The sequence below is a fragment of the Copidosoma floridanum genome, unplaced genomic scaffold (genome assembly GCF_036245765.1).
Source record: "Copidosoma floridanum isolate Cflo_tuat_1 unplaced genomic scaffold, Cflo_Japanese_pri ptg000019l, whole genome shotgun sequence".
NCBI lineage: Eukaryota > Metazoa > Arthropoda > Insecta > Hymenoptera > Encyrtidae > Copidosoma > Copidosoma floridanum.
This window is the reverse complement of record NW_028321896.1, coordinates 19,998,591-20,018,613: the sequence shown is the minus strand read 5'-3', so window position 1 is coordinate 20,018,613 and position 20,023 is coordinate 19,998,591. Positions and strand designations below refer to the sequence as shown.

The 20,023-nt window shown below is 47.2% G+C and overlaps 1 protein-coding gene across 2 annotated transcripts in view; it reads right to left on the bottom strand.

Moving 5' to 3' along the window:
- mib1 (E3 ubiquitin-protein ligase mind bomb 1) overlaps window positions 1-20,023 on the bottom strand; it is a 52,831-nt gene extending 32,808 nt beyond the window's left edge. For both annotated transcript variants that reach the window (XM_014355481.2, XM_089593384.1), the window contains exons 1-9: window positions 19,819-20,023; window positions 19,220-19,567; window positions 18,944-19,144; window positions 18,749-18,871; window positions 18,341-18,670; window positions 18,118-18,265; window positions 17,802-18,043; window positions 17,508-17,705; window positions 14,679-14,830 (exon numbers count right to left, since the gene is read on the bottom strand). In XM_014355481.2, the coding sequence (XP_014210967.1) occupies window positions 14,679-14,830; window positions 17,508-17,705; window positions 17,802-18,043; window positions 18,118-18,265; window positions 18,341-18,670; window positions 18,749-18,871; window positions 18,944-19,144; window positions 19,220-19,567; window positions 19,819-19,920 (1,844 nt within the window). In that variant the 5' untranslated portion in view covers window positions 19,921-20,023. The remainder of the gene's footprint in view (window positions 1-14,678; window positions 14,831-17,507; window positions 17,706-17,801; window positions 18,044-18,117; window positions 18,266-18,340; window positions 18,671-18,748; window positions 18,872-18,943; window positions 19,145-19,219; window positions 19,568-19,818) is intronic.

Genomic DNA, 20,023 nt, shown 5'->3' with positions numbered 1-20,023 from the left:
CTGCCAATGCAATTTACTAGTACATTGCGAGTAACGAGCTCGAGAGAATGTACATACAGACACACACGAGAAAGGATGAGTCGAACAAAAGCTCCTCTGTGTGTATGTATATACGCGCCGGGCGAATCACTGGCCGAGTCGAATTTCTCCCCGGTGCCATCGTTTCGTCCGTCCGTTTCAACACACACACATAGAGAGACACAATCGCGCGATACACGGAGCTGGTATCATCGCGTTATACGTATCTACCTTCCTTTGTCCGTGTGAACTTTGCCCTCAGCCCAAAGCTCGTTTGATCCAAACGTTAACTCACCTACGGGGAGTAGTTACACACACACACACACACGTAGGGGCGCGCGAAATTCGCGTGTGCTAAATACACGTATCTATCCACCCTATAATATCGTGCTATCTCTCCTGGCGGGTACCAGAAAAATCCGTTGGCCTGTGCGTTTTTGCCCCCTTTTTGCTCTCGGCAACCAAATAATATGTTCTCGTTGATTAACAAAGAAAAGTAAAAAAAAAAAAAAGTGGTAACGAGCGCCCCCCGGTTGATTGCTCAATCGGTAGGCTGCACGAGCTCGGTATTATGATAATAATAACGGCATAGTAGTAACGCGTGTAACTCGAAAAGTTAAAATTGCCTCTCGAGTTATTGCGGGGGTGCTCGTTTTGTTTGCTCCTCCGGAATATGTCCGCTCGAATGGGTTTTATTGCGTTCAACTTTTTTTTTTCTCTCTCGAACTAGCAAAATTACCAAGTGCGAACTTGGATGTTTAGGTATTTGGGAAAACGTTTTTTTTTTTTTGTTTTTCTTTTCCGAGTACAAAACGACGAAAAGCACACGAGCACTTGTGAGCTCGGCCGGGCGCGTGCATGCATTTAGCTCCGAAAGCCGTGCAAGAGAGAGGTGCCACGTACAAGCGCGTTTCGGTTGAAGGGCAGCCCGAGGGAAGCGGCCGGGCTCGGAAGAGGAAGGGATAGGGGGAGGGGGAGAAAGGCTTATCTTCTTCACGGCGTGGAGAAACTTGACGGCAATTCCGACCCGGTTAAAGAGCCGACGTAACGAGATTTCTAAAAATTGTCGCTCTCCCTTTGTGTTTTTAATGAAGGAGGGGAAAGAAAAGAAATTACATTTCAACGGTATTAAATTAGCGCAACACGTACGAGAGGCTTTCAAGCTGATGGGGAGAAGATTTTTAAAATGCACGTTTCGGCGCTGCAAAAATGATGAACGAAAGAAAGACAGCGAAAGAGAAGAAAAAGAACGGACGCCGGGGCATAATGAGCCGTGAAACGCATTAGTAATCCCACGAGGGAAACGGAGATTAATTATTATTTTCGGTCCAAGAATAGCGTGTTTTCAGAAATCAAGGAGACTCATCCCCCTCCCCTCATCCTTCCGCTCCTTCGTTATGGCCCGCGACGTCCTACTCTGGTCCTCACTCGAGATCTACTCCTTTTTTTTTTTTTTTTTTTTTTTTCTTCCCTCTTTCCAACAACTGATGTACACAGTTGTGTATACCTGTAGGTATATCTTGCAGGCCAGCAGTAAAGGCATCAGTTAACGGAAGACGGCAAAGAAGAAGAAGAAGACGAGGGAAGGAGGGGGCAAGGAAGAACAACAGACATCAGGAGCAGCGGTGCTGGTGGTGCCCCAGACCAGAGGAAGCAAGGGATGATGATCGCACCCACGCACACACAGACACAGGAAGAGAAGAAGAAGAAGAAGAAGAAGCTGTAGCAGCAAAGTCCGTGCGGGCAGCTACGGGAAAAGCCTAGGGGTTGGGAGGGGGGGGGTGAGGTGAACGCATTTCTAATATCTGTCTGGCGAGGTCGGGGCCGGCAGGGGGAGAGATTGTCGGGGGATCGACGACGTTGCTCCAGCTGCAGAGAACACACCCGCTCGCATACACACGTACTGGTGCACACAAGTTCCCCCCCCCCCCGAGCGTCGGTAGCAGCAGCGACGAGAGTGAGAGAGAGAGAGCTTTCCTCTCTTTTTGCCCGGCCCCGCGCTCCATACGCGAGCGCTTCCCACGCGGGGATCAATAATGCAGCAGTAGACTCGCTACCCTCCCTGCGGGCGCGAGCACACCCCGCTGCCGCCGTCGAGCTCCTTCCTTCTCTTCCCTCCGGAAAATCGCGGGAGGGACGGACACAGAGAAAGCCGACAGCGTTGCCGGCGCCGCGCCGATCCCTGCCGCTTCCAGGCCGCAGCTTCGCACCCACCCCTTTTTGCATCATCATGCCAGCTCTCTCTCTCTCGCTACTGCTTCTTGCATTCAATTGCCGCGTGGCTCTGTCTTCCTCCAAAGGATCCTATATCTTGCGATCTTTCGCCCCACCCCCTTCTTCTTCTGCTGCTCGAGTACCGAGGATTTGGGGCTGCTTCCGACGCTCTAGCCATTGTCTAGGACATCCGCAGTGACGCGCGCAAAGAAATAAAGAGAGAAAGAGACGTAAAACACGGGACTGTACCCTTTGACTCCCGCCCATCCTTCCTTCGACCTTCGATTCCGTTCGATCCGAATCCCTAGTGTGCATATAAAGGCACCGGAGCTATTTTCATCTCGGAGCTTCATGGGATACGTATATATCTCCGTGTCATCTCGGCCGGACTCTTTTTCCACCCCCCCACTTGGTACCTTCCGCCTGCGGTGCTCGAACGCCCGGAAATCTTAATATTCACCCCTACCCACCCCTCGTCCCTCTTGGCTTCTCTCGTTTTTAGTGACAGTGCTGGTATATATATGTATGGGCGGTTGATGCTCCCGTCGGCACCAATACGGGCCTTTACTACTTAATTCCCCGATGCATATACGGGCGCCGCCGTTCGGGAAATGAATTCCTTCCCCGACAGGTATACCTGTGTGTACAATGGGCGAGGAGACTCTTGCGCACGAATAGGGGAAGGGGGGGGGGCTATAAGAAGCTGGATATTATACCCACACCCGTATGGAGTCGTGACGTAATTTTCTCCTCGTCGGCGAAATTTAATGTGAATTTTTAGATTCGCGGAGAACATAGGAAAAACAACACGCGGAAATACACGAGCATATATGCCCCAAGAGGGAACTGTACGAGGGTGTGTGTGTGTGTGTGTGTGTACACAAGGGGGATGCATAGTTTTGCCGAAACTTGAGCTCTGCAAAAGTAGCTTTCCCCTCGTATATCACCGCGCGGAGGATCCTCGCCCCGAGTCTTCGAGAGGGATGGTACATGATAATTCGAGAGAACCTCGCCACCGGTACTGCTCCCCCCCCCACCGAATCCCTATACAAAAACAGGTGTACGTGTACATACGAGTGCTCCAGCCGCGCGCGCATATTACGTGCAAAGCCCCGGATACCGCTGCAACGGTATGGCGCGTGCACAGCAGGTATGCGCTTAACGCGATTACGCGTCTGTCTTTCGGCTGGAAATTCTAATTTCGAGTATTTAATTTACGAGTCCCCCGATCTCCAGCCACGGCTGCTCAACCCCGCAACTTTGGAAATTAATGATTCGGCCTTTTTTTCTATTTCCCCGGGCCACGGGGTGCCATTCGTCACAAACTTCCGTCATTTAAAAGTTAGACCCCCTCTCTGACTTGGTGGTTTTTTTCCCTTTGACAAAATGAAAAAAAAAAAAAAACAAAGACAAGTATAGAAAAAGCGTCTTTGGGTTTAGAAACGGTTCTAGTTACGAGTCCGAAGTAAAAAAGAGCTCCATTGTCTCCGGGCGTGTCCTCTGTGTTGTGGTTTTTTTTCGCGCGTATACACGAGTCTGTGTGTTTTCCAAGGGACCCGCGTCTACTGATTACCATCGTAACGAACGCGCGCTTTGTATAGAGAAAAAAAAAAAAAAAAAAAAAAAAACACGACTAAAAAAAAAGAGGGAAAAAGAGCGCGTGGGTTTATTCGTCGCGAGTCAGAGAGAGAGAGATGGGAGTTATGGGGGCAGTTATCACCGGGTGATAACTCTTATTGCCGCAATAAAGCCACCGACGTCGTGCAGTTGTGCTCTCTGGTGTCGGCGGCCCCCCTCGGGCCTCTGCGTGTACACGCTCCCTCTCCAGCCCCGCCGAGACTATACGTGTTTTAAATGTGCGCCGCCAGTAGTGTCGCGGCTTGTATATACAGCGTAGGCTCTCTCTGATGGGATTTTTCATACACCCCCTCCTCCCCGTTTTTTTTTTTTTTTTTTTCGGTCCGATTGAGTTATAAATCCGAGGAGACCCTCTTTTCCTTCTCCGGAAATCGAAACCCAATTTCACCCCGAGGTAGCTTTTGTCCCTTACGCCTCTGTAGATGATATCCCGAAGCACCTGCAGCGCAATCAATGTTTCGGACAGTTGACGTGAACCTATACATACAAGCACCACCACCTGACAAACTCAAATCGAACCCCTACCCTGGCCCCTTCCATCCTGGAGTCGCTGACCTAGATGCACACGTCCCGAGACTTTGATCAAGAACCTGATGCATTGTCATTTATACAGTGTGGTTCGATTACTACGGTAAATCTGCTTCAAAAAAAAAAAAAAAAAAAAAGGAACCAATTTCAGTGCCAATCATAGAGCACGAAAAGTAAAAATCGCTCGATCTAGTACCGATAGGTTGTATACCATTGCACATCTGTTGTATAGGCATGGCTCCATCGGCTGCTCCGGCGTATTTATTAAAAGCCGTTTCCCGATAAAACAGAGCGCGGGAGAGCCCCGAAGAGACTAGGTATCGCGCGTCTGCGGGGCCTGTGAAAAACAACCGCGCGTATGCAGTTGGGCGGGTGGAAAACTTTCTTCTTCTTCTTCTTGCACGCTTTTATATACGGAACACGGGGGGGGGGTGGTGGTGGTGGCTCGAAGGGAATCAGCAACGGCACACGGGTCGTATTATAGGCAAAAACGAAAGCACAAAACCCACCCATTTTTACACATAACTCGTAGTCTCTCGTATACGTAGGATCGAGGGTGTGGGGAGTAGGGTGGCGGTGGCTTTTATATGATTATAATATCGCCAGCGCGAGCCAAAAAGTTCGGCCATACTTCAAAGCTCCCCCCGGTGCACTAGGCGCCGCTCCTCCTCGCCCACCTCTCTACCCGTATATATACTCGAGAACTAGAAAATTCGCCACTGATGTCGGGGTACGTATATATACGTAGACGCGCGAGAGAGAGAGAAAAAGCGAGGAGGAAAGGGTGCACCAGAGCGCAACGGCACACACGGCTCGTTTCAAAGGCTGAAAGCTCGCGCCGCTGCGCCCACCACCCCACACGGAGTCGCGCGTGGTATTATCATTATACGGATACCTCGGAAATAAGAGCCAAACAACCGAATGCAGGTATACGCTATGTAATATAATAACGGGCACGGCCAAAAAGCAGGCCCTCCCATTGTATAACCTACACCATCCACTCGCGCTTTCCCCCTGATTTATGCACGCGGCCTTGTTGTAGGTATAATACGCAGAGACCGAGGCACGGGTGTATCTCAGCTTCGCACGCGGCGGCCTCCTTTCTCCTTACTGTATAGGTTATACATATATATGTGTGTGTAACTATGTAACGTGCACATGCGCCTTCAGGCCACGACCCATCAGCTAGAGAGAGATTAGCCACTGTCCGGCGCTTCTCAGGGCTCGCGTGACGCCCGATTATATTTAACAACGTCTGTGGGGGGGGGGGGGGGTGCGTGCTATACACATAAGGACCTGCAGATGCGAGATAGCAACAGCGAGAACCTAGATTCGAAACCACACCCCCCCCCCACTTGTGCCCGATATATAATGCCCCGAACCCTATCGCGTTAGGTATATATAAACAACATATTATGACCCACGGAGCCAGAGAGGCTCACGGGGTACCGCGTCGTCCGCGTCACGTTGGGGGATGAAAAATATACAGAAGCGGAAGATCTAGCCGGGCGACGGAGGGAGTTTCGCGGGGCCAAGGGTACAGGTAGGTAGGTAGGTATATATACGCGCAGTTTGCGGAACGTGAGCTGCACCTGTGATAAAGTCACGCCACGTTGTGTACACAATACATGTGTATATGTGTATATAGTGCTTAGGAAAGGGGAAGTGTGTGTGTGGGGGAGTAGCACAAGCGAGTAAGTTACAGTTATGCCAGCCCAACCGTAGGGAGTAAGGGGCAACCTTCGCGTTCGCGGGTAAATGAAGAGTTATGTATATATATATGTACGCGCGGCTAGGCTTGACTTACCGACCGGCTCAGCGGGGATTAAAACCCGGCTAACGCGAGTTTCTACCGCGAGGACACGCGGATGAACCGTACTCGCTCTTTCTCCTCCGCTTATCCCTTTAATATTCGGATTCGTGGGTATACATGTATACCAATGTTATATATTAATATGTATATATTATACGCGAATGTGGGTCGCATGGGTGTTAATGTGGCCAAAGTAGTAGTGCAGGTTGCTCCCCCTCTTGGTCGGTATGGTCGAAAGCTGTTGCGCTAAAACTACATGCACGGGGCCCCTCGGGTTGTACGTGTAGCATCGGTAATGTATATAAGTTGATGTTTTGCGGAGAGAGAGAGAGAGAGCACTGCGTATATATAATATAGTGTGGACTGTCCCAAACGGGAGCCGCGCGGGCAAAGTTGCCGAAACGCGGACCGGATATCATTCCATTTGCGAGATAATGCGCCTTCGCCGCAGCCTCGTGTATTTTCGGACCTCCGACCCCCCCCTCAGCTACTCCTTCACTCTGCTTTTACGTATACGAATCGCGTGTGCGGTTATTTCCTGGCTATATATACACTGCTGCTTCGTTGGCATTGTTTCTCACCGAAATTACAATGTTCATATTTTGAGGGAAAACAAATTTATGGCAAATCGATTCGAGTTGGATTTTTATTTGTTGCTTTGGTCAATCTTGGCCTTATGGTTATTTTGCAACGAAGCGACACGCCTTGCACGTATAGTCGAATACCGCCTTACATAAAAAGCTCGGATGGTTAATACATATTTATATCAATAAGTAAATCAAGGTACGGTCTTCCCCTGATATTAATATATTTACCGATTGAAGGTACGTACAGCTCGATTTAACAATGCCACATGCAAATTCAACATTACGGCCAACCGTGACGACTGACCCCACCCATCCAACCAAACGTACACGACTGGCCCCCCTCCTTTTTTTAAAAATCATTTCCCTCTTAATGATCCGAGCACGATTTTTAACATTTCACCCCTTCCCTTGCTCCCTCGCGAGACTCCAAACGAGATTACAGAGCGCGCGAGCCGTCGTCGTTTTTCATCCCCCTGGATGACCGAGTTGTTGTTGTTGCCTTATATATGATACATTGCACGTGTATTAAACAAGACCGCGTCCTCACCGATGATCCTCGGCAGCGATAAGCCCCCCGGGGCACGCTCGCGCCAAACGGGGCGTGTGCTATCGCGAGTTTTTATCGCACGCGGAAGCAAGGCGGTGGGTTGAAACGTGTGGGTGTATATATAGGCCACGCGCGCTCCAAGGCCTCTTTTGAATATTCAAGGGGGGGCCAAGGGGCTCACCTGCCGTGAATCGGGCACTATATGTACCATGGGCTTCGTGCGAGATGCTGGATCCCGATATACAGTCCGACCGGACACTCGGATCCTTTTTTTTTTTTTTTCCCACCCCCAAGGCCTGTAAGTAGGTATATAATACAGGCTTTTTATTTGCACAGTTGGTATCGCCGTGATAATCATCGAGCAACGCTTTAATAGAGGGTTGAGGAGTCGTCACAGTGGAGTAAACCTAGATTCGGTCAGACGTGGCGTGGGTGACGGCAATTTCGGTCGTTTTTTGTTGTAAATATATATATCAACAACCTCCGCATGGCATGTATATATATACGAAATCGTACGGGATCACGCAGAAAACTATTTGAAATTTCGTTGTTACAGTACATACACGGACGGGGTGACGACAATTAGGTATTTCCCAGCGATTAATCCAAAGGCGCTCTCCACCTTGATTCCCGCAAATAGTTGGCTCGTATATATACCCGAGTTACACGTAAAACTCGAGGGACCGGCAACAATATACGTATAGTATACCTGATATACCACGCAGGACACAGCGTGGTGGCTGGTGTTTGAAACTTTCTTTACAAGGACTAATGCGCCATTTCTCTGTAGTTGTGCAGTTTCCAAAATATATATATTATACATGTAGGGTTTCATACAGGATGGATGGATGAAAAGATTACGAGTACACTGGCTATGTGTATATACGCGCAGGGCGCAACTTTTATCGGACACGACATGCCTATACGGTATATATATACAGTTGGTAGTAGTACAGCAGTCCGACGAGCGATTCAGTCAGCACGACTCTCGTTCCCTTTTATTTTCCTCCTCCTCCTCCTTCCCCGGGGCAACTCGTTCGCCTTTGCCTCTCTCTCTGCGACTCTTACTCAGCGAAGCGAGGCCAGGGAAATGTGTAAAGGGCCGTGGGGGGGTGGTGGCGAAAATACATAGGGTCGGAGCGTCTAGCGGAGGGGAAGGGCCTTTCAGGCGGTGGAGGGAAAAAAAAAGACGCGGGCCTTCGTTACGCTTTGGGCGCCATCCAACGATCCTTTTCTTCCGAGCACCCTCGACCGGCTTCTGCAAAGCGAGCTCTTTTTCCGTCCTACTCTCTCTCTCTCTCTCTCGAGTCTATATATGCTGCACTCGACGTATACTTATATCTGCCTCGCCTTCGATCACACGGCGCTGTAACGCCTCCCCGACCAGTACAGGTACATTTATACCACGATTGCAACTCCACGCTACATAAAAACCGATGTGTAACATTTACAGTTAAATGGCGAAACTGTTGCACTCGGCAGCCGTTTTTTTTTTTTCTTTCCCTTTCGCCGAATGAAAGTCAGCCGAGAAATTTACGGTTATACTATACCGGTCTTTGAGCAAAACTCCACTGTACAGCTTCGCCAACAGATTCTTTTTTTTTTTTTTTTTTTGTTTTACTTCACCGCGAAGAGCCCGCAACGATTTATAGATCGTTCGAGGCCAATTGGTTCTTTACGCGGCGTTTATAAGGAAATGGGCGACAAAAATACCCGGTATAAAGAGGGTGGAAAACAAATATCGTCGCCGGCTCCGATGCGATAAAACCGTCCGATCGAGTAGCCCCTACTCGTTGTAAATTTCGGGCTTAACGGGACACGCATAAAGTGCGCGTTATAGCCGCGGTTGCTGATTTTCACCCTTCGGCGCTCGGCCGATGTTAACGACATGCGCGCACGCGCTAATGCCAATAAAATGCTTTGGCTTTGATTTCTTGCTTTTTACCCCCCCTCCAAATGGTTCGACCGATAATGTCCTACTTTTACCCCATAAACAGGGATCATCCGCGCGAGATCCGCGCGTAAAAGGGGGATACGACGGAGCTCCAGCTGAAAAATCGCGAAATTCGAAAATAAACGGAAGACGGAGCGTATTATGGGGCTACCGAGAGGCCGATTAAAGCGGGCGAGTAAATTGACGCGCTCGGAGCGTTTACGCGACGAAAAATCTGCATCCACTTGCAAAGTCAACGTAGTTATACTCATTGGAGGAAAAAGCGCCCTCGAGGGCGAGGGATGAAAAAAAACACATCGTGGAGGGTCGCGGCGGGAAATCGAGCGAGGGGGGGGGAGGGGAGCCAAGGAGAGAGAGAGAGGTCCCACCGCGCCATGTAAATGTTATGTAGATTGAGCGGTGAGGGGGGGGGTGGCTGTGTATACTACGTGTGCGTGTGTCCTAGTCCAGCCGCAGCAGCCCCCCTTGGCACTTTCGTCGTCGTCGGCATTATACCGCGCGCCGTGTCGTATAATCAGCCGTTCTCCGTAATTGCCCTCCGGCCGCCGCATTCGACTGCTACCAGCGCCTCCCTGATTTATACTCGCGTCCTCTCGATACTACTTGGCTTTTATACTTGCATCGACGCCCCTCCCCGGAGAGCTTAAATCTAACCACCCCCGCCCCACCCCCTTGGCCTGATGCACTAATGAGTAAGAGGGGGTCACGCGAAATTAGAATGAATTTTGCCGCGCGGGGGGTTGTTACCCAATGTGTAAAAGCTTTCGAGTAATTTCGAGAGAAGTTTTGGCAGGCGGCGTTAATGGGCAAAGGGTGGCTGTGGCTGCACGCGTGTTATATATGGGGCTGTGATGGCTTTTTTACGGCTGCGTGTGCGAGAGTGCGTTTACGCGGATATGGGCTCTTGTGGGATTTTTTTTTTTTTTTTTCTTTTCAAGGAAGGGATCAGTGGTGTGGCGTTTTAGGATCATTCAAACTTTTTACAAAAATAAAAGAGAAAAATCTGAATTTTGTTTTAAAATTTTTTTCAGAGCCAAAACAATGAGAATTTCTTTTTATTCGACTCGCAAAGTTTGCACTGGTACATATGTGAATTTGCGTTGGAATAACTGTACAGGAAAATACACGATTTCCATCGAGTACGCGTATTTGCGAGGCAGCGAAAATTCGTGATTTCATTATGTTTCAATTTACATGTTGAGGAAAAAAGAAACAAGTATGATGTATATGTTCCATATGGGCGCAGGTGTTGAAAAATCCCCAAAATTGATTTGAAAAATAACCAGTAGCCTATATGAACCCAACGCGGCTAATCATCGGCACTGCTTACCAACGACTTGGTTTCGAATAAACAACAGAATCCCTTTTTATACACTTACAAAAAAAAAAAAAAAAAAAAAAAAAAAAATGGTAAAAGTATGCACGGTAAGTGCATTTTATTTGTCTCCCAGGGCGAGGCGCTAATTCCGAGTGCAAGGTGGTGTGTTGTACCACCCCAAGTGCAGAATATATGTATACACGTGCAAAAAATCTACGTAGATATATATACATATACCCAGCCGTACCTGTATAGCATCCGATTGCTCGTCCCGAAGTTTTAGAACTGGTTTATTGTTAGTTTAGCCGCGAGTTTCAAAGTTCGGCGCAACATCAGAGAAATTCCTGCCGTGTGGAACACACCCACCCACCCAACGACGGCTCTTCTCCTCACCGCGAGGAGTTTGGCTGGTTATATAAACCCAGTGTGTGTGTGAGTCCTAATTTTATTCGTCCTCTGCAAAGATAGAGATAGAGGGAGGGGAAGCGGAGCGGCAAAACTAATTACGTACGTGCACGCCAGCACAACGGGGTTGGGGAGAGGGGGGGGGTAGGTTTTCTGGGTCGGCGCGGGCAAAAACGAGGCTCGGCGAAAAACTTAGCCGGATAAGCGAATTGCCAATGCCGCGCGCTCGCGGCCACATGGATGTATAACGGCGAGCAAAAAAAAAAAAAAAAAAAAAGTCCTTGGCATCGGGGAAGGTTTCGCCGGGTTGTTACACGGCCAGACAATCATTCCGGCGCCCCGGGGGAGGATGCAAAAAATAAAAGTTGGTCCCGCGTTTACCTGTGTGTATGTGTACACACGTGCATGGGCGCGTCCCATATTCCGTTGGCCCCCGCCGCGGGCCGCAGTTACCTTAACTTGTAAAATGCAAAACTAGGGGTTGCCGTTGTTGTTGTTGTTGCTGGGCTCAGTCGAGCGGCAGTCCATTTCTGCGGAAGGGAAAAAAGATGCGACGGGGCACTGTATACTCCTCCTCCTCCCTTGCCCCAATGTTATATATATATATATATATATATATATATATATATATATATATATATACAGAGGTGGATAACAGAAATCCTCTTAACGGTCGAAAATAACCAAAGCCATTTGCTGTGCCACGAAGACGGCGGTGGATAAATCGCGTCGTCCTCTCGACGTGCTGGGTACTGTACGTGTATAGTACGCGGAGGAGGGAGAAATACCTCCTCGTAATCCCGTCGAATAATGCGATGGCATCCGTGAATTTGCGATACCTTAAACGCTCCTCTCTCTCCCCCCCGATAGCTCCGTCGCTCGGAAGTAATGCCGCTGCAGCTCCGGTGCCCGTGTGTTTTATTACATCGGATACGCAACCCTCGGCTACACCGGGTGTACATATATATACACGTGCAAGCGCATCTGCATTGTTTTTCGCTTCCTCATCCCTTCCGTTCCGATGCCCCTCTTCATCTTCTTCTTCCTTTTGCGCTCCTGCTCCGGGGGGGGGGGAGCCACATCCATATCCCGCCTATACACGAGGGAGCAATATCCAAAAGTGGTTTTCATCGTTCCCAGTCCTTTCTATACATGTATGCTCTTCTTCCCCGTCCCCCATCCACCCCTCCGATGCGTCTCTGACGCACTTGGGTCTCACTTCCCTACTACATATATATATACTCTCGCCCCCCCGGCCCCTCCTTTGACTATTTTTTCATCCTATCGCGCGCGGAGCTTTTACTTGTCACACGCGCCCACACTCGATACACTTAATGACGAATCACTTTAGCGAGTGGGTGAGGGGTGCGTGTAGTTTTTTTTTTTTTTTTTTTTTTTTTTTTCCTATCGAAAACGCCTCCCCCATGTAGGTACGTCGATTTTTCTTCTTCCGTGCGACAACGACGCGAGTTACAAATTTTCACTTTCCGCGTGCCCCCCCGGTGCGTTTGAGATTGATGACGATGCCAGCCGGGAGGGCATGTATATATACACTGTTGTTAACTCGTCAGATATAAAAAGTATCGATGCGAGTGACGAGTGTTTGCTGTCATATTTTCCAACTAATGTGTTTTAACGAGTTGGGAAGCAAAGTTTATAAATATACCTACGTATAAACATCATCACCTACAACGTAAATAATATACCATGCACCAGATGGGAGAGACAGAGGAGCTGCTGGAATTCACAACCATACAAATCCTTGTGTGATTCTCAAAGATGGATAATTAAAAAATGAGATGTGACAGCGAAAACAATAAGAAGCCAGTATTGTTGATTAAAAACAAGGCTTTGTACGTGCATACGAGGTGAAAAATAAATAAATCAATGAGCGAATAATGAAATATTACATTGTATGTGGTGTAGTCATAAAAGTGACACATTAGTTCAATACCACCCCTCTTTTCTGATTTTTGTAACATAATACACTTTATACACCCACACAAGTGCCAGCACGCGATAAAGGAAAGAAAGAAAAGTTGCTCCTTACTACTGGGAGGGGGTGCGAAATCACGGGAAATTCCTTTGAAACGTGTTTTAGCCATCCTACAAGCGGAAGAAGAAAAGGAAAATCACCTCGTGGACGCCCACTAGCTGTCGCTTCTACACTGGCGATGGAAAAATCGAACAAAGCGTCGCATCCACGTACTTTTCATCGTCGTCGAATTAGTTTACTATTGTGCGGAAAAGGTGCTACTGGATCGTAAATACATTTCAACGTGGTGGTTCGAAGGGATGGAGAAAAAAAAAAAAAAAAAAAAAAAAACTTTCCCGCCGCACAGCAGGGAAAAGATGCGTCGATAAAAAAGCGATCTCAGCAGTTTTCGCGAGTTGAGGAGCAGCGGGGGACAAAACAAAGGCAAAAGAAAGATGACGAAGACGAAGGGGAAGCTGCCGTTTCCCCCCTTCAAATTTATAGCTCCGGCTTTTGTCATATCTCGCCGATATTTCAGACGCGTCCTCCTCCTCCTCCTCCTCGCTTTCTAAACTCTACTAGCGCAGTGCCCATGTATATACGTAAGACAGTTCTGGTGTATACGGCGGAGCTCCGTGAAAGGCGACTCACGTTATCCAGCCCCGAGGTACGTGTCGCGAATCCCACTCCCCCCATTTCGCCCTTCGGCTTCCTTCGAGAGCTCCTGCAGATGCAGGACATGCCCTCGGCGAAATTTTAATCGTGCCTGGCATGCGCGAGCACCACCCCCACCCCCCCTGCCTTACGTCTCCGTCACTCGCACGCTTGGCTACGTCTATCTGTCTCTCTGCACAAATATACAGCTTTTGGTACAGGTCGCGGGCGTCACAAAGGAACGACGTGACGAAACGAAACGCCGCTGCCAGCTGCTGCCGTGGCAAAACGTTCCGCTGACACCTCCGCCTGCCCCCCTTTTTTTTTTTTTTTTCATCGTGGATGAGCCAAAGAAACAGCCGGGTTGATTACTCGTATCGATTTCGGCGCGAATGCGATTAGACACCTGCGAGATGTCAAGTGGATTTTGCTGCAGTAGCCCCAGGGGCAATTTGAACGGGCTGTCGTTGGGTGTAATATGTAATAGGAGCTGTCGCGTTTAGTCGTACCCCGAAAAAGCTGTTTTCCATATCGGCTCGCGAGAACCGGATCTGGGGATGAGGACACTATTTTTTTTTTTTAATGACGATCGACAACAACAAAGTCGCCGTCCATTTGTCGACAATTTTTTATTACCGTTAATAAAACACGGTGGAGCGTCTCGCGAAAAACTTTTAAGTGCAGCCTCGTACGCGCGTATATACGAGCCCCTTTTGAGTATTTACACTACTTTTCCTGTTAATAATTTTCCCCCCTCCCAACTGGCCCATGTTTCATTTGCCGCCGCAGTCAACTTTTCTCTCTGTACCGCCGCGTAATGCGCTCACACGAACTTTTCTTTGCCGGTAAAACGCAAGTTTCCCCCCCTTGGAGGCACACTTGGCGATCAACGCGCGGCAATTTCCCCGCCAACTCGGTCAACGGCTCTTCTCGGCTAAAATCAACGCGAACAATCGCAACAACGACGCGGTCTCGTCGCATATACACAGAAATTGTCTCATCAACGTCACGAATATAGCGTACTTACCTCGGGTTACCGCGCAGAGCCGCGTGATGCAGGGCGTTGAAGCCATTGTTGTTGGTGAGGGTGATGTCAGCCGCGTGGTCCAACAGCAGCGCCAGCATGTCGTCGCGCTTCTTGGATATGGCGTCGTGGAGCGGCGTGTCCCCTTCCGAGTCCTTTGTCGTGACGCGCACCGGAAAATAAATTTAATATGCCATCATTAAACATTGCCATCCTTCGAGCCCTTTGCGCTTTTACAGTATTATATTATTGTATATTATACACTATGCTGCATTATTGTAAAATTCACGCTGATTTTTTTTCATGCGTTCGCTTGAATTGAATATATATGCATCAGACGGGATGAAAAACGAGGCACCCTCGAGGAGGTATGCGTGCCGGGGATTTCATTTTCCCCTCCATCAAATTCACGGATAGGTAGAAAAGATTTCTCTCCGGGTTTTCGAAATGGCAACGGAGTCGTGAGAAGTAGAGCAAAGGGGAGCTATGAAGCTGTACACGTATATAGTGCATCACGGGAGGGATGTACGGAGAAAGCCCCAGGAGCGTTTAGATTGCCGCGCACGATGCCGAATCGGGGGGAGGATTTTCCCGGGGTGCGCCTTATTCCCCGACTAGTTAAGAAGTGTAGCTTACCGGGCTTACCTCTATCGAGAGAGGAGGGGGGGGGTCTAGACCATACACCTCTATACGCTTTGGGAGTTGGCTCTCTGTGGAAAAAGGAAAAAAAAAAAGGGGGGGCAGAGAGCAGCCAAGCGAGAGCGACGAAGGAAATCCGCTACACGTCGAATGAGAGTCTGGGAGATTAAAGTATTTGCAACTGCGCGCGGAGGACAGGCTGGTGGAGGAGTGCCACCCTTTAACCGGTGCAGCGCGTGAAAAGCTCTTGCATTATGTGCGTGCGCCCCGGACTTTCGAAAGTCCTCGGCGACTCTTCCTCTTGTTTTTTCGTCCAACCTGTGAAAGGTACTTTTTTTTGCGGCAAAGGAGCATTGTTCGCTCGGTGAATTCATGAATTCGCTTGTGATGTGGTGGCTTTTCGAGTCACATCTGCCCGGGCTTTATAAACGAAGCATAAAATGGCACTGTTGAGTTTTCGGGAACTGGAAAAAAGAAATTTTTTTTTTATTTTTTCATATAAATCATAAATCCGAGGAGTGGCTTCAATTAGCATTTTATATTCGCATCGGGCGAGAGATAAATCGCGTTGTTGGGACCAAGGAGCGTTTTTCTTGAGAATAAGGCCGTGAATTATTGCGCACTTGTGAAGCGAATATTTATCGCGGCGACCCGGCTAGCGTTTTATTCCCGAGAATTTTATCCACCACCCGCGACTGGCTAGGAGAAAAAAATAAAAAAAAAAAAATTCCGTCGTCCCGAGCTGCTCTTTGTTATTCTCCTCGGCTGTTTTTTAACCGTTGAAACGAGATTGGTCCCAAAAAATCTCTGCGCGTGATGATTTTCCGCTCAATTTGCAAGGAGCGTAGATTTGGACGAAACAAAAGAACCGGCACACGAGTATCAAAGTCCCATTAACGGGGGGTAGGAGCGGAAAAAGCGTCTGGAGCGTGAAAAACGCCGAAACGATTATTCACGATAGTGCCAAGTTTTGAAATGAGATTTAACGAGGTGCAGGAACGTGTGCTTACACAGTACAGGTGAAATCCGTAGAGGGAATAAAAAAAAAATAACCAGCAAAGGTGTGGCAGCAGCAGCTCGACGCGAGCTTAGAATGCCCGTAAAAAATGGCTGCTTCGGATTAAGAGGATTTGGCGGAGCCGTTATCAGGGTGAAATGCTCGTCGTCGTCGTCGACGCCGCTGGAGAAGCTAAATGGATGGCTGAGAGCGAGCCGAGGTAAAAGCCAGGCGAATAAGACGGACCGCCGAGGGTGTATTTTATATATTTTTATAATATCTCCCTCGCACCTGGTCCCTCTTCTCACGACGTCTCGAGAAAATCTGGTGCGCTTTATCACTGCGGATATGGCCCATTTCAGCGCTGGTTCGAGTAATTTTTACAGCATCACGGTGCAAATGTGCTAGAATGTTGCGTTGAAGATTTTTGTAACGAGATTTACACGAAATATACCCTCAGATGCTTTTTTTTTTTTAATTATTATTATTAATGAAATTTTATACGAACAGGAAACTTGGGGACGACTGTTGAGAGCAAGTAGTTTAATCACTCATTGGTCAGACGTGTGCATATGTTGTATGTAAATGCAAATATTTACAATATTTTATAAAATTGATAATTTTTAGTTAGTACTTGATCGTACAAATCAATCCGATTATTCGCTAAAATAATGACTTATTGATGTATATTCTATATATATATCTGTGTTCTTCGATGTAACTATTTATACAGTGCATTATAAAATTATTGTCAGAGCGAGTTTAAACGGTAGAGTTTAATTCGCGAAAACTGTTTACCTTGTCAATTTTATAGCTGGACTATACCTTAAATAGTCAAATGATGAATTACTGCCGCTCGTTGAGAGCACTTTCAAATTTTTTGTAAGTTCTTGTCTTTTTTTTTTTTTTTTTTTTTTTTTTTTTTTTTTTTTCTTGTATGTACATAAAAGCATTTGTAATCAACATCAGTGAATCCTGATGGAGTGAAAAATGATGAAACGAATATAGCTTAGCAATAGTAATACTTGTGTTGCATTTCTTAAGAGTGAAATATGTGTACAAAATCTGCATATTACGTACTCATGAAAAAGTAAATTTTTTGGTAAAAAAAGAAAAATCTGTAAAAGGGGAAATACGAATTTCTTCTCCAAAAGAGAGATTTTTCACAGCTTACTGAAATGAAGTACGTCACTCACCTGCAGACTAGGATGACAACCAAGTTCCAATAGGGTGCGAACGACTCCCGCATGCCCTTTGTTAACGGCCATGTGCAATGCGGTCTGACGTCTTTTATTCCGCGCGTTTAAATCAGCTCCAGCCCCAGCCAGCAGAGCCATTACAGCCGGCTCATCGCCAAATGCGGCGTGATGTACCGCCCTGTCGCCGTCTTTATCCTGAAAAATTATTGCAGCACAAAAGATGTAGATTTAAATTTTTTAAATAATTTGCAAGACGGATAGTTGGATTTTTTTCATCAAAGTTCAATTCACCTCTATTTCAACGTCTGCTTTGCACTTCAAGAGAACTTTTATCACGTCCAAGTGTCCGTTTTGGCTTGCTGCTTGCAACGCAGTGTGACCAGAGAAAATACCGTTTACGTCGGCCTCTGGACGCTTCAAAATTTCTTCACATTTCGTAGAATCACCGTTAGCAGCCGTTTTTACCAATTCTTCGTTAACATCACTCGATACATGAGTTTCAAATAACTTTTTCAAAAGTGCAGAGAGTCGTTCTGGAGAAGAGGAGTACGAGTGTTACTATTTTCATCAGCAGTGCAATGTTTTATTCGTCGATAAGAATACGAACCACCACTGCTGTTTCCTGGTACACTGCCATCGCTGCTTGCCACTTTTTTTACAGCTTGTGGATTATACGTCCAAGATGTACTGCAGACTTCTACTTTTAAATCTCCATCGTGATAGATTTGTTGAACCCTCCCAATTTTTCCTAAGGTCTTTAAACGAAAATCATTGAAATGAGTTATTGTCTATTTTTCAGTTTTTAGTGAGCTCTAAAAAAATCAACTTACTGGAGCCATTGCTTCTGCCCATTCTCCATGGCCTCGTTGCAACAGTTTTATTTTATCCAAGTCACTACAAATTTGTACCAAGTCTCCAACAGCAAAGGCCTGATTGTCCGAAGTAGAGCTGGCTTCCGGCATAGATATTTGAACTTTTGTGAGAACTGCTGGATTAAATGTCCAACGATTTCCACTTGGGTAAGAAACCACGATGTCATGGTCTTCATCTATACCAACTACAGTGCCAGTGGCACTTAGGCACTCAAACATGCCATCAGTCCAACCTCCATGTCCTTGTTGAAGCGTATCAACTATTTCGTACTCCAAATCGACATTGACCTATGAAAAATACATGTTTGAGTAAATGAAGTTATTTAAAATCATAAAAATCTAGTATACTTTGTATACACATCGTACCTGATCTCCTATTTGGAGACCATGAGGTCCAGCACGTCCAGGTACACCTTGTTCTCCCAGCAAAGGTAAGTGATCTTTGTAAACTGTTTGGCCTTTTGCATCATTTACAACCTTCAAGTCAGCCTGTAATCGCCAGTAAACATCTTTAAACTCAATTACCATGAAATCAATTGTTTGAAATGAAAATACACATACCATGCCTTCGAAACCAACACGATATAAATTTTTGGCACTATTATCCCAAATGACATAGGCAGCAGAACGCGGGCTTGCAGCAGACCAATCTTGGATCTCATTAACTTTACCTCTACGACCATTGCCACCATCCTGGTCTTCCCATTGCCAATCAACACCTCTGACGACTCTGGCTCCAGGAAATATACCTCGTGTGGCAATCTATAAAACACAATGAATGAATAATGATTTGCGAAAACACTAATGTACATGCAATAAAAGCGGCATATGAGTTACCTTTTTGCTCTTTCTTCGCGGTTCCAAAAGTACTCTTTCACTTCCAGGCATGGAAATCCTGTAAAACCTATGCCTTAAATGGTGTTTGTCTCCGTGATAACAAATAGAACACAGGTCGTAATTATTGCACTCGGCACACTTCCACCTGATGCCAAATATTGGCTGCTGTCTACAAGTATCACACATGGTTCCGTCGTGCTTCACACCAGTGGGTGCTGAGTCCAAAATTCGCAAGTCAAAGGCTCCGGAGCATCTGTAATTGGCTGCTGTGCCATTGTCCCAGACAACAACTACTTCTTCTGGCGATTCAAAGTTTCTTACTGTACCCACATGGCCCTCACCACCATCCTAAAAACAAATAGCAGTTATTGTTAATAATCTCGTTTGAATGATATTTTTTATTTGAAGTATGACACATGATTGTCAATAGACTCGGACCATACAATAAATAAACAAAACGTCCAACACGCAAAACGATTCACGGGGAACAGAATCAATCAAATTTGTCAAATAAATCCTGAAGAACGAAAATGGATGACAATACGTATTGGGAAAGTTTAGAAAAAAAAAAAAAGGAGTCCAAGCTATCGTCAACTAACCTGCTTGCCCCATTTCCACTCGGGGCCACGGATAACCCTGGCACCGACTCCGTCCATCATAAACCTGGTCTGGCGTGTGCCCGTGCTCGCGCCAGCTTCCATCGTTGACGCTGATCAGCTGCTCCCGTTTTGCGGATGCGAAATTTTGTTGAAAACAAATAAGGAGGCTATCGTTGCCCCTCTGCCGTCCTACGCTCTGGGCTAT